The sequence below is a fragment of the Manis javanica genome, chromosome 4, assembly GCF_040802235.1.
Source record: "Manis javanica isolate MJ-LG chromosome 4, MJ_LKY, whole genome shotgun sequence".
Taxonomy (NCBI): Eukaryota; Metazoa; Chordata; class Mammalia; order Pholidota; family Manidae; genus Manis; species Manis javanica.
In genome coordinates this window covers 52,038,352-52,050,576 of record NC_133159.1, presented here as the reverse complement: position 1 = coordinate 52,050,576, position 12,225 = coordinate 52,038,352, and the positions used below count along the sequence as shown (strand labels likewise).

General features: G+C 42.2%; 2 protein-coding genes and 1 pseudogene across 8 annotated transcripts in view; all 3 read right to left on the bottom strand.

The window, feature by feature from the left end:
• PGM1 (phosphoglucomutase 1) overlaps positions 1-1,114 on the bottom strand; it is a 62,031-nt gene extending 60,917 nt beyond the window's left edge. The window contains exon 1 of the mRNA XM_017648462.3: positions 644-1,114. Within this exon, the coding sequence (XP_017503951.2) occupies positions 644-889 (246 nt within the window). The 5' untranslated portion in view covers positions 890-1,114. The remainder of the gene's footprint in view (positions 1-643) is intronic.
• Positions 1,115-8,600: 7,486 nt separating this feature from the next.
• LOC118973539 (glycerophosphodiester phosphodiesterase 1 pseudogene) lies at positions 8,601-11,190 on the bottom strand (annotated as a pseudogene).
• EFCAB7 (EF-hand calcium binding domain 7) overlaps positions 8,601-12,225 on the bottom strand; it is a 55,945-nt gene continuing 52,320 nt past the window's right edge. For all 7 annotated transcript variants that reach the window (XR_012130192.1, XM_037024289.2, XM_073234063.1 and 4 more), the window contains one exon: positions 8,601-11,611. Coding sequence is in view for 6 of the 7 variants with exons in the window: in XM_037024289.2 (XP_036880184.1) it covers positions 11,537-11,611 (75 nt within the window). In the remaining variant the exon portion in view is untranslated. The remainder of the gene's footprint in view (positions 11,612-12,225) is intronic.

Sequence of the window (12,225 nt, the reverse complement as noted above, 5' to 3'; positions counted from 1 at the left end):
GCCTGTGCCCCAGCAACCAGGCCGCGCAAGGGCAGGAGCTGCATGCCAGAGCACACTAAGGGGTGGTGGGGAGAGAGCTTGACAACCGCCTCCACAGAGCTGTGGGCCTGACGCAGGGGGCGGGTGTCCCCGCCACCCTGCCCCTGCGGGTCCGGCTCCCAGCCAGCGGGAAGCGCCAGTGCCCGACGAGAATAGCAGGCAGCTGGGCCGGAAGCGGCGGGGTTCCGAGCCAGGCGGCGGCTGCCTCACCTTTCACCCTTAAGGCGACTGCACTCTGCGCTGTAACTGTATCTTCGGAGGCAGGAAGGGTTCGTGGAAATGTCAGAGGCCTCTGACAAGCACGGGAGGGGAGGGGAGAGGAGGGGAGGGGAGGGGAGGGGAGGGACAGGAGGCGGAGGGGAGGGCCTCCCAAGGTCAAGCCTGCTCCACCGCCCCGCAGGAGTCGGGAGAGCAGCGCTGCTGAGCCCCGTGGCCCCTTCCTGCGCGAGGCAGCCTCCGCCGGGCCCCGGGACTGGGAAGGGCGAGGGCAGAGGAGCCGGGGGTGGAGACTGCGGCGGGCGCGCACGGAAGTGGCCCGGCCAGAGCGAGGCGGGAGGTGGCGGGAGAGGACCCCGCGCCGCCCAGGAGCCGGGGCGTCCCTTACCCCGTTAGCGGCGGCGATGCGGGCGATGAGCTGGACGGCCTCCTTCATGTAGAACCTGCCGTCCCCGCCCACCACCAGGGTGGCCTCCTGGCGCTGCGCCGGCTCCACGGTGGAGATGATACTCTGGATGAAATTCTCGGCGTAGTTGGCGCTGCTCTCAAACACCTTTACCCGCTTCCGCAGCCCGCTCGTGCCTGGCTTCTGGTCCGGGTACGCCTGGGTCTTCACAGTCACAATCTTCACCATGGTGGCGACCTGCTTCTTGGCGTCGGAGCGGACGCTGCTAATCCAGGGGCGGCCGGAGCTGCAGTCGCAGCTGCTCTGGGCTGAGGGCGCGGGCGGGGTAGGGGCCACGCCGGCTCTCCCGGCCGCGCTCGGCCCTCCTCCTTAAAGGGCCAGGGGCCGGACCCTCCCTCCGCCGCCGGTCCACCTCCTCGCAGGTCCCGGAGGGAGAAGAAACGGGAGCGCCCACCTCCGGCCTCCGGTGAAAAGGGTGGAGCCTCTCGGATTTACCTTCCCAGGCAGAAACCCAACCCTCCCGGTGAAATGAAATCCGCAACCCCTCCCCCACAGGGAAGGGCAGCATGGTAGGGACCAGCTCATAGGGCAAGGGGGCATTGAGGCAGGGTGAAAAATAGAGTGTAAGGAATCCCTGTGGTTTGCTAGGGGATCACCTGTAAATAACTTTCTGGAAACCTGTTCTGAGGGACAGACGTGCCAATCTTAGCTAGGTCTCGTGACTCCTTATTCTTTCTCTCTTCAAATATTAGGGTATTTGTGTTAGAAAAAGAAATCAACCCCAAAGGTCTAATTCCACAGGTTACTTTTCCTATGTTTACTGATGACCCACACACTTTACTTCCATTGGCTTGGATGGGTTTACTCATAACTAAGGTTTAATGAATATAATGTTCCTATTCCTTGCTAAAGCACAGGTTTTATTTTTCCCTATTTTGAGCTTACAAAACTGAGATTCAGAAAATAAAATATCTTGCCAAGGTCAGGAGATAAGTCCATCTTGGAGGCCATTTTAGGTGGGTGTGGCTCCCAAACCACGTGTGGCTCTTACCATGATTTGCCTGCAATGTCACCAGCTTTGACAACTAGCAAATGTACAGGGAGGCCTTGATAAATGCAGATACAAATATAAGGTAAGGCTGAGTATGATTACCACCAAAATAAGCCAATTATTCACACAGTTGAACAGAGATGGCCTGGAAAATTTTATGGAGGATATAGTCAATAAGAGTCTCCATTATTAGTACAAATTTTGAGTCTTTCCTTTCAGTTTAGTATCTCCCTTGATTTGCTGAGAGTGATTGTCTCCTCAGCTGAAGAAATGTATCATTTTAGTGAATCTATGTACAAGATACGTGACCTGGGGAAGGTTGGTTAATATCTGTGGGCATACATTTCTTTACTCTAAAATGGACATAAAACATGTTAGAGAATTTGTGCATATCTCACCATAATCTGTGCAAGAAAATTATTTTTTTTCTATAACAACTTACTGTCTTCAAAACTCCACCACCCTGCTTGGGTGGCAGACATTTATATTTCTTATGAGTAGTTACCAGGAAAATATCCTGGAGGAAGTGACGTATAAGCTGAGGACTGGGAGAATAGAGTAGTAGTTAGCCAGGTGACAAAGGAAGAAGAGCATTTCCTTCCAGGAGAGGGAGCATTAGGGAGCAGGTTTGAAGAAGGAAGTTTAGTGTCAAGGATTTAAAAGGCAGCTAGTGTAACTGGAGCATAAAACTGAGCGGTAGAGTGAACGCTGTGATCACATCAGGGCCTCTAGACCTTGTCAAGCATTATAATCTTTATCAGCAATGAGCAATCAGAGGTTTTTTTTCTTTTTTTATTGGGGTAAATATACATAACATGAAAATTACCACCTTAACCATTTTTAAGTGTATGTTCAGTGGCATTAAGTACATTTACACCACTATCTCCAGAACTTTGTCATCTTAAACTTAAACTCTGTACCTGTTAAACAACCCGCACTCCTCCTTCCCTTCTCTTGGTCCTTGGAAACCACTATTCTACTTTGTCTCTTTAAATTTGACTGTTCTATTCTCATGTAAATGGATCATACAATATTTGTCCTTTGTGTCTGGCTTATTTCGCTTAGCAAAATGTCTAGGAGGTTCATCCCTATTGTAGCAGGCAGAAAGGGTTTTAAGCAGTGGAAAATTGTGATCATAGTAGCATTTTTAAGAGATCACCCTGACTGAATGAATTAAGGACAAAAGTGGATGAAGTTAAACTAGATGGGCAGGTGGAAAACTGATGGATTATACTAGGTTCAAGTCAATGGAGATGGATAGAAGTGAACAGACTCAAGGTATTTTATACTGAAAGTGTCAGCAGGACTTGCTGATAGATGATACATATTAGGAAACTGAAAAGGAGTGATGTCTTCCGGCATTCTGGGACTGTGACGATTCTAAGTGTGGGGTTGAAGGTAATGTGGTGGACACAAAGTCAGGGGTGACTGTCATGCATCCAAGAGGAGGTACAGAATAAGGTACTAAATATAGACCTTTAGAGCTTAGAAAAGAGACCTGGCCAAGTGATATGAATTTATAACCATTAGCATATACAGCATTCGAAGACAAGAGTGAATGAGATCACCTATGGAGAGAATATAGTGTACAGGAAGAAAAAAAGAGTCTGGCACAGAGCCTATTTGACTCTGGTATTTAAAGGCCAGGAACTGCAGTGTGAAAAAGTTAGGCTTTCTTTAGGAACATCAGCCCATCAGACATGTTTCTCTGTATGCCATCCGAATTCAAAGCTATTATGTTACATTCAAAAGCAAGGAAGTTCTACTCCTTAAGCACATTTTTAACTGACCATTTATGTGCCTTCCTTACAAGCCAGATTACCCACAGAATTTTGTTAGGCTTGATCTAGGTTAAGGAACCAGCAGTTGGCAATTCTGTGATAGGCCTGAATGATTTCTCTTGACTCCAATACGCAAATATGTGTAAATGGAAGTAGGCTAAATCCTGGCTAGATAAATGCCCAATGCTTGGTCAAGTTCCATTTTCAAATAGAGTGCTCATTAAGACAGCTTTATCTTTACCTATCACAAATCATCATTTGAATTCCAACTGTAATGATTTAAAGGAATATGTTTACCATAGGGTATTACTCTTGAATGAGGGCAATAAATAACAAATGGTATGCATATGGCTTTTATAATGGAAACACTGGATAATGAAGTGGGTGATCTAGTGGCATTAGCTATTTAATAGTTATGTGGCACATACAGAAACTGATTATCAAAATAAAAAATTCTGAAAAGTAATTAACAACATGTAGACAAAGCCTTAGAAGGCACCTACGTATTGTTAAAAACAAGACAAATACAACTCTGTATGTGTGTACACTCAACTTCCTATTTCATGGTGTCAAAGTGAAGGTGGAATAATCTATATTGAGGAATGTTGAGATAATCTTCAGTTTCAGCATACAATGGTCGCCCCAATCTCTCTCCTTCCCAAGAGTTCCACTAGGCCTGAAAGGTGGTCTCTCAATTAAGAAAATTCTGGGGTGGAGCCAAGATGGCAGTGTGAGTAGAGCAGCAGAAATCTCCTCCCAAAACCATATATATTTTTGAAAATACAACAAATACAACTATCCCTAAAAGAGAGACCAGAAGATACAGGATAACAGCCAGGCTACATATCTACACCTGCACCTCATGAAGGTGGTACGATGCAAGCTGCAGCCAGTTGGGACCCGAGCGCCCCTCACCCCAGCTCCCGGTGGGAGGAAAGGAGTCGGAGTGGGGAGGGAGAGGGAGCCCAGGACTGCTAAACACCCAGCCCTAGCCATCCACACTGGAGTGCAGACACACAGTGCATGGGGTGCTGGATACTAGGAAAATGGGTCAGTAAAACCTGCGAGTGGGTCCCCGCAGCTGGCACCCCTGGGACAAAGAAAAGCAAGTGCTTTTTGAAAGACTTGAAGGGACAGGGACCCCAAAGCTGGATGGAAACATCCCAACACTTATCCCAACAGCTGGGAATCCTGGAGAACTCTGGGTGCCCTAACCCCCTTGGTGGCAGCACAGCTCTGAGGCCCATCATGGAGATAAACAGCCTCCCGCCTGTTTCCCCTCTGACACCGCTCTGCCATAGTGGAGCAGCAGCCTGAGGCCAGCCACGCCCACAGCAACTGCGGAGCTTAACTCCACAGTGGCCAGGCAAGAATCAGAGACCCCATCTGCATTCAGCTGCCCAGCACAAGCCAATAGGGGTCACCATTCTCCCAGGAGAGGAAGGCCCCAAACTAGCAAGAAGGGATGTTCTCCCAGGCAACACATGCGCCAGCTCCCCACACCCACCTCTATCGCCATGAAAAGGCAGAAGAATTTGATACAGACCAGACTAACCCGGACATCCTCCCCTGAGAAGGAATCTTGGGAGATAGACCTAACCAATCTCCCTGAAAAAGAATTCAAAATAAAGGTCATAACCATGCTGATGGATCTTCAGAGAAATATGCAAGAGCTAAAGGATGAAGTCTGAAAGGAGATTACAAAATGAAACAATCTCTGGAAGGATTTATAAGCAGAATGGATAAGATGCAAGCGGCCATTGATGGAATAGAAATCAGAGAACAGGAACACAGAGAAGCTGATGCAGAGAGAGATGAAAGGATCTCCAGGAATGAAAGAATATTAAGAGAACTGTGTGACCAATCCAAAAGGAACAATATCCACATTATAGGGGTATCAGAAGAAGAGAGAGAAAAGGGGATAAAAGTGTCTTTGAAGAAATAATTGCTGAAAACTTCCCCAAACTGGGGGAGGAAATAATCGTTCAGACCACAGAAGTACACAGAACTCCCAACAGAAGGGACCCAAGGAGGACAACACCAAGACATAATAATTTAAATGGCAAAAATCAAGGACAAGGACAGAGTTTCAAAGGCAGCTAGAGAAAGGAAAAAGGTCCCCTACAAAGGAAAACCCATCAGGCTATCATCAGACTTCTCAACAGAAACCTTACAGGCCAGAAGAGAAAGGCATGATATATTTAATGCAATAAAACAGAAGGCCCTTGAACCAAGAATACTGCATCCAGCACGATTATCATTTAAATATGAAGGAGGGATTAAACAATTCCCATACAAGCAAAAGTTGAGAGAATTTGCCTCCCACAAACCACCTCTACAGGCTATTTTAGAGGGACTGCTCTAGATGGGAGCACTCCTAAGACTAAATAGATGTCACCAGAGAAAATAAAATCACAGCAAAGAAAGCAGACCAACCAAATACTAACTAAAGGCAAAAAATTAAATCAACTACCCACAAAAGCAGTTAAAGGAAACACAAAAGAGCACAGAATAAAACACCCAACATATGAAGAATGGAGGAGGAGGAATAAGAAGGGAGAGAAATAAAGAATCACCATACAGTGCTTACAAGAGAATCACCTCAAACCCAAAGACATGCACAGACTAAAAGTGAAGGGATGGAAAAGATATTTCATGCAAACAACAGGGAGAAAAAAGAAAGTGTTGCAGTAGTAGTATCAGTCAAAATAGAGTTCAAAACAAAGAAAGTAACAAGAGATAAAGAAGGACATTACATAATGATTAAGGGCTCAGTCCAACAAGAGGATATAACCATTATAAATATATATACACCCAGTACAGGAGCACCAGCATATGTGAAACAAATACTAACAGAATTGAAGGAGGAAATAGAATGCAATGCATTCATTTTAGGAGACTTCAACACACCACTCACTCCAAAGGATAAATCCACAAAACAGAAAATAAGTAAGGACACAGAGGCATTGAACAGCACACTAGAAAAGGTGCACACTCTTTAGAGAAATTAAAAAGGACACTAACAAATGGAAACTCATCCCATGCTCCTGGCTAGGAAGAATTAATATCGTCAGAATGGCTATCCTGCCCAAAGCAATATACAGATTTGATGCAATCCCTATCAAATTACCAACAGCATTCTTCAACGAACTGGAACAAATAGTTCTGAAATTCATATGGAACCACCAAAGACCCCAAATAGCCAAAGCAATCCTGAGAAGGAAGAATAAAGCAGGGGGGATCTCACTTCCCAAATTCAAGCTCTACTACAAAGGCACAGTAATTAAGACAATTTGGTACTGGCACAAGAACAGACCCACAGACCAGTGGAACAGAATAGAGAATCCAGGTATTAACCCAAAAATATATGGTCAATTAATATATGATAAAGGAGCCATGGACATATAATGGGGAAATGACAGCCTCTTGAACAGCTGGTATTGGCAAAACTGGACAGCTACATGGAAGAGAATGAAACTGGATGATTTTCTAACCCCATACACAAAAGTAAATTCGAAACAGATCAAAGACCTGAATGTAAGTCATGAAGCCATAAAACTTAGAAAAAAACATAGGCAAAAATTTCTTAGACATAAACATGAGCAACTTCTTCATGAACATATCTCCCTGGGCAAGGGAAAGAAAAGCAAAAATGAACAAGTGGGACTATATCAAGCTGAAAAGCTTCTGTACAGCAAAGGACACCACCAATAGAACAAAAGGGCATCCTACAGTATGGGAAAATATATACATAAATGACAGATCCAATAAAAGGTTGACATCTGAAATATATAAAGAGCTCACGCACCTCAACAAACAAAAGGCAAATCATCCAATTAAAAAATGGGCAGTGGAGCTGAACAGACAGTTCTCCAAAGAAGAAATTCAGATGGCCAACAGGCACATGAAAAGATGCTCCACATCGCTAATCATCAGAGAAATGCAAATTAAAACCACAATGAGATATCACCTCACACCAGTAAGGATTGCCACCATCCAAAAGACAAACAACAACAAATGTTGGCAAAGTTGTGGAGAAAGGTGAACCCTCCTACACTGCTGGTGGGAATGTAAATTAGTTCAACCATTGTGGAAAGCAGTATGGAGGTTCCTCAAAAGCCTCAAAATAGAAATACCATTTGACCCAGGAATTCCACTCCTAGGAATTTACCCTAAGAATGCGGCAGCCCAGTTTGAAAAAGACATATGCACTCCTATGTTTATGGCAGCACTGTTTACAATAGCCAAGAAATGGAAGCAACCTAACTGTCCACTAGTAGATGAATGGATAAAGAAGATGTGGTACATATACACAATGGAATATTATTCAGCCATAAGAAGAAAACAATCCTACCATTTGCAACAACATGGATGGAGCTAGAGGGTATTATGCTCAGTGAAATAAGCCAGGCAGAGAAAGACAAGTACCAAATGATTTTACTCATATGTGGAGTATAAGAACAAAGAAAAAATTGAAGGAGCAAAACAGCAGCAGACTCAGAACCTAAGAATGGACTAACAGTTACCAAAGGGAAAGGGACTGGGGAGGATGGGTGGGAAGGTAGGGATGGGGGGGGGAAAGTAAGGGGTATTATGATCAGCATGTATAATGTGTGTGGGGGCATGGTGAAGGCTGTATAACACAGAGAAGACATGTAGTGATTCTACAACATCTTACTACGCTGATGGACAGTGACTGTAATGGGGTATGTGGGGGGGACTTGGTGATGGGGGAAGTCTTATAAATATAATGTTCGTCAAAAAAAAAAGTCACTTACTTAAAGGTCAAAAAATGTAACCCAGTTTATTGCATTCATTAAACTAGCTGATTCCCTTGGATTTTCATTCACTTGGAAGAAAGTCTAACTTGAAGAAAATATCTTTGTCTTTTCTATTGGCTAATTGAAAATGGGACCACAAGATAGTTTTTATGTTTAAAAAGTGATAATTTTCCTCTAACAAGTGACTAATGGGAAGGCCTGATATGTCGTAGAATGTCTAAGTGGTGATAGTGGTGTAAGATAAGACTTACGTGCTCATTTTTCTTTTGCTTGTTTCCATGTTCCAATGTACCAACTATCATTCTATTATAAAAAGCCTCTTTACATCTTGGAACAAAGATAACTTTATTACATGCTTTTGGTAGTACAGCCTATTACATGCTTCTGGTAATATAGCCAGATAATTCCCTGCAACTCAACACTTTGGAAAATGCAATATATAATCACCTTTATTGTATTTACAAAGCATCTAGCAATTAATAAAACATTTTCACATTGCATTACTTTTTAAGCACGTCATCTTAAGAATTCAACCTGCTAGTTGATGACAACCTATTTACAGATATTTACACCAAGCACCCAAAATCAAATGACATTTAAACTATGTGCTAGCATATACTGGGCACAAAAATAACCTAATGCCATAATAGTATTCATATTTCAAAAGCTGACAGTTGCTAGCTGAGTATTCTGTTACTTGTATGGTTATACAATTTTTATTTGCTTAATATAGTTTTTCATGGACTGAACCAGTCTTCATTAAATGCTATTCAGATTTCATTCCTATTATTCCAAAATACATTTAATTGAAAGCAATTCACAAGTAAATTCATAAACATTTACAGTCAGAACACACTTATCCTATTATTGTGATTAGATTTGGGCTTAATATAAAAATCAGCTTCTCCAAATTTTGCTTTTATTATTTTTAATTAATATTCTGATTGGGATACTAAATAAATGTGTAATTAAATGGATTTTTTGCATTACATTTTCTTTTCTTTCTTTTAATGATTTTATTAGTGTGTAACTTGACATCTACATTACATTGATAACAGCAGAATATTTGAAATAAGAAATTTTAAATATTTTAAAATGTCAACTCTGAGTGATCATGCATTTCCCATTCAGTTGCTTCTCCACCTCCACACTGCACAACTCAATTGGTGCTTATCCTCACTGCGTTTAAGTGTATGCCTGAGCTAGGTCAAGGAGAGGGGGTGTGTCTTTTGCAGATCCAGACTTTCAAGAGCAACAGTGTGAAATTCAGGTGTTCCATCGAGCAAGGTGACAAAACCAGGTTTTGCTTTGGTTCAGGTAAAAATGCAATTACTGACTATTCCTTTTGTGAGTCACCTGATCCCCAGGGCTTGGGCTACCAAGGAGTATTTTGATAACTCTCCATGAGGCCAGAAAGCAGTTTCTGTACACATTTCCTTCTCAGGGGGAAAGTCTAGAGCTGAGACATGCTGACTTCCAAGATGGTGTTGGTGATACAGCTGGAACCAAGATGAGATTTGTAGTAACATTTTCTCATCAAAGATATTGAAGGAGGGGAGAATATGCCACCCCAAAACGTGCCACTTTGGTATGTAGATTTTTTTGAGCTGAAGGCAATTAAGACACAGCAGACTCAGTAAAAGCTTATTCTCTCTCCCTTAACTGCCTAAAAAAAATTTAGATAGGGAGTCTGTACTAGGAAAAGAGCTATTACTAGAGATAGCTTTTTTACCTGAGAGACTTATCTGCATGGCATAGCAAACCTTTGCTCTTCTCATCTACCTGTGAATTGTCTTCCTCCCCTTTTACACCACAGGCCGTTACCCCTTTCTTTGCTCAGGATGGTATATAAGCCTCAATTGCCTGATTGCCTTTGAGTCTTGCCTTTGTGGGGTTTTTATACATATACAATTAAATGTTTTTCTCCTGTTAATCTATCTTATGTCAGTTTAATTAGTAGACCATCAAGCAAACCTAGTAGGGAAGACAGGAAAATTTCCCCTTTAGCTGACCACTTCTTCAAGTAGTCCAGAGGTACAAAATCCTTTCCCATGAGAAAAGCTGAAATTCCACACAGGTTCCACAAGATATCATGCATGCTCTAGTCAGGTAAACTGCCCATTACCACAAAAGTGGACTGAAACATACAGTATCACAGTGTGGGTTCCCATCTGCTTAATGGCTAATGCTCTAAGATCTGTGAGTCAAAGCAGTTACTACATTCTGATCTGTTTATATTAGCTTACAGATAATTTTCTGGCAAGAAAGAGCAGATGATACCATTACTGTATAGTTGAGGAACTCCATATACGTATTTACATGGCCTTTGATATCAAAGAAAATTGTGAGGTGATGGTTCAGGTACTTGACACTGGTTTCCCTCAAGATAGGAATCTTCTCATCAGGGAAATCATTCCTGTATCTATGATTTACTGCAGAATTAAGCTTTCTAATTTGTTCAAATATCAAATCACACATTGACCAGTCCCATCAGTCATCCTATCTATTGTGCTATGGTGCTTTAAGATAAGAATCCCATGAGAAGTAAACTCAACATCCGACTCTATACCTGTCACTCCAATTTTGGCTGCTTGGTGAATGGTCCCCAGTGTAGGCAATGGTGGAAACAGGACCTGGGTTTCCGCACCTGCAGGGCCCTGGGGGAGAGCACCAGCTCAAAGCTGAAGAGGTGCAGCAGGAGGCAGAAGCTGCTGGTGAAAAGGCAGGCGTGGAATGGGCTCTGAGATACCAGCAGCAGATGGAAGGAAAAGGGGCCCAGGAGGCTCCTGGTCCTCCCACAGGCAAATGCTTCCAACAGTACTGGTTTAGATAGAGGTCTGGGAACCTGCCAAGGTCCTGGGACAGACAGTGAGAAGCAAGAGCAAGAGCTCAAGGCACTTGCTGCAGCTGGCCCATTTACATTTTATTTTAGCTTTTCTTGATGAGTAAGATAAACCAAGAGTATAGAATTTTGTATAATTCAAGTTTTTTAAAAGCTTACTTGTAATTTTTTTTGATTTGCTATTTGTAAATGAAATGCGCCTAGATTTCTCGTTAAATTAATAAGGCCACACATAAAAGCACTATTTATATTTCAATAATAAAATATATAACAAGCATAAAATATAAATTCATACAAGTTAGATTATTATTTATATATATCAGTTAAATCAGCACTTAGTTGATCAACAAATAGACTAAACCTGAAGTAAATCTTCTTAATTTGATAACGTCAAGTAGAATTATTTCCTAAAAAGCAGCTTTAAGATATAAGGGAATACACACAGTAATATATCCATTCTTGTCGTTCATTCAGAGGCATTACATGTTGACAAACCTGCACGTAAAAATAGAAAGCTTTTGATTTTCCTTTTATATATTGTTATTTTTGGCTAATTTTTCAATAGGGCAACATTCCTAGACTATGTGTAAAAAATATCCTTGTGCAGATAAAATTCTCTATTTGTCCTCAGCACATACCTGCAATCTATGATCTAATATCTAACAGGATAATCCAACCTAAATTCTACTCAGATTTAGTAGGTGATAATTGGTGCATGTGAATATAGGTAGAGAGGGGTGTGGACTAGAGTAAGTATCCTTTTCTCACTAAACCTAGAACATTTTCTAAAATCCTCATTAGGATAACAAAAAAGATAATCTCTCTTCATCCTGTTGTAGAAATGTTTTAGGATTTCATGGATAGTATGGAGGAAGAAAAGGTATGAATAGAAAGCTTTTTACCCTTCACTAGACCAGTTTCAGGGTCTACTAACCTGTTCCTGCCTTTGAACTCCTGCCTGAAACTCTCAGAGTTCTGCCAACACCAGAACTCCAGCTGTTCCTGGCTCTTGACTTAGTTGGATACTCAAAGGCATTTTCTCTTTCAGGTTATCTTAGAAAATCTTAACAACATATATAAAAATATTTTGGATTATGAAAATTCCTATT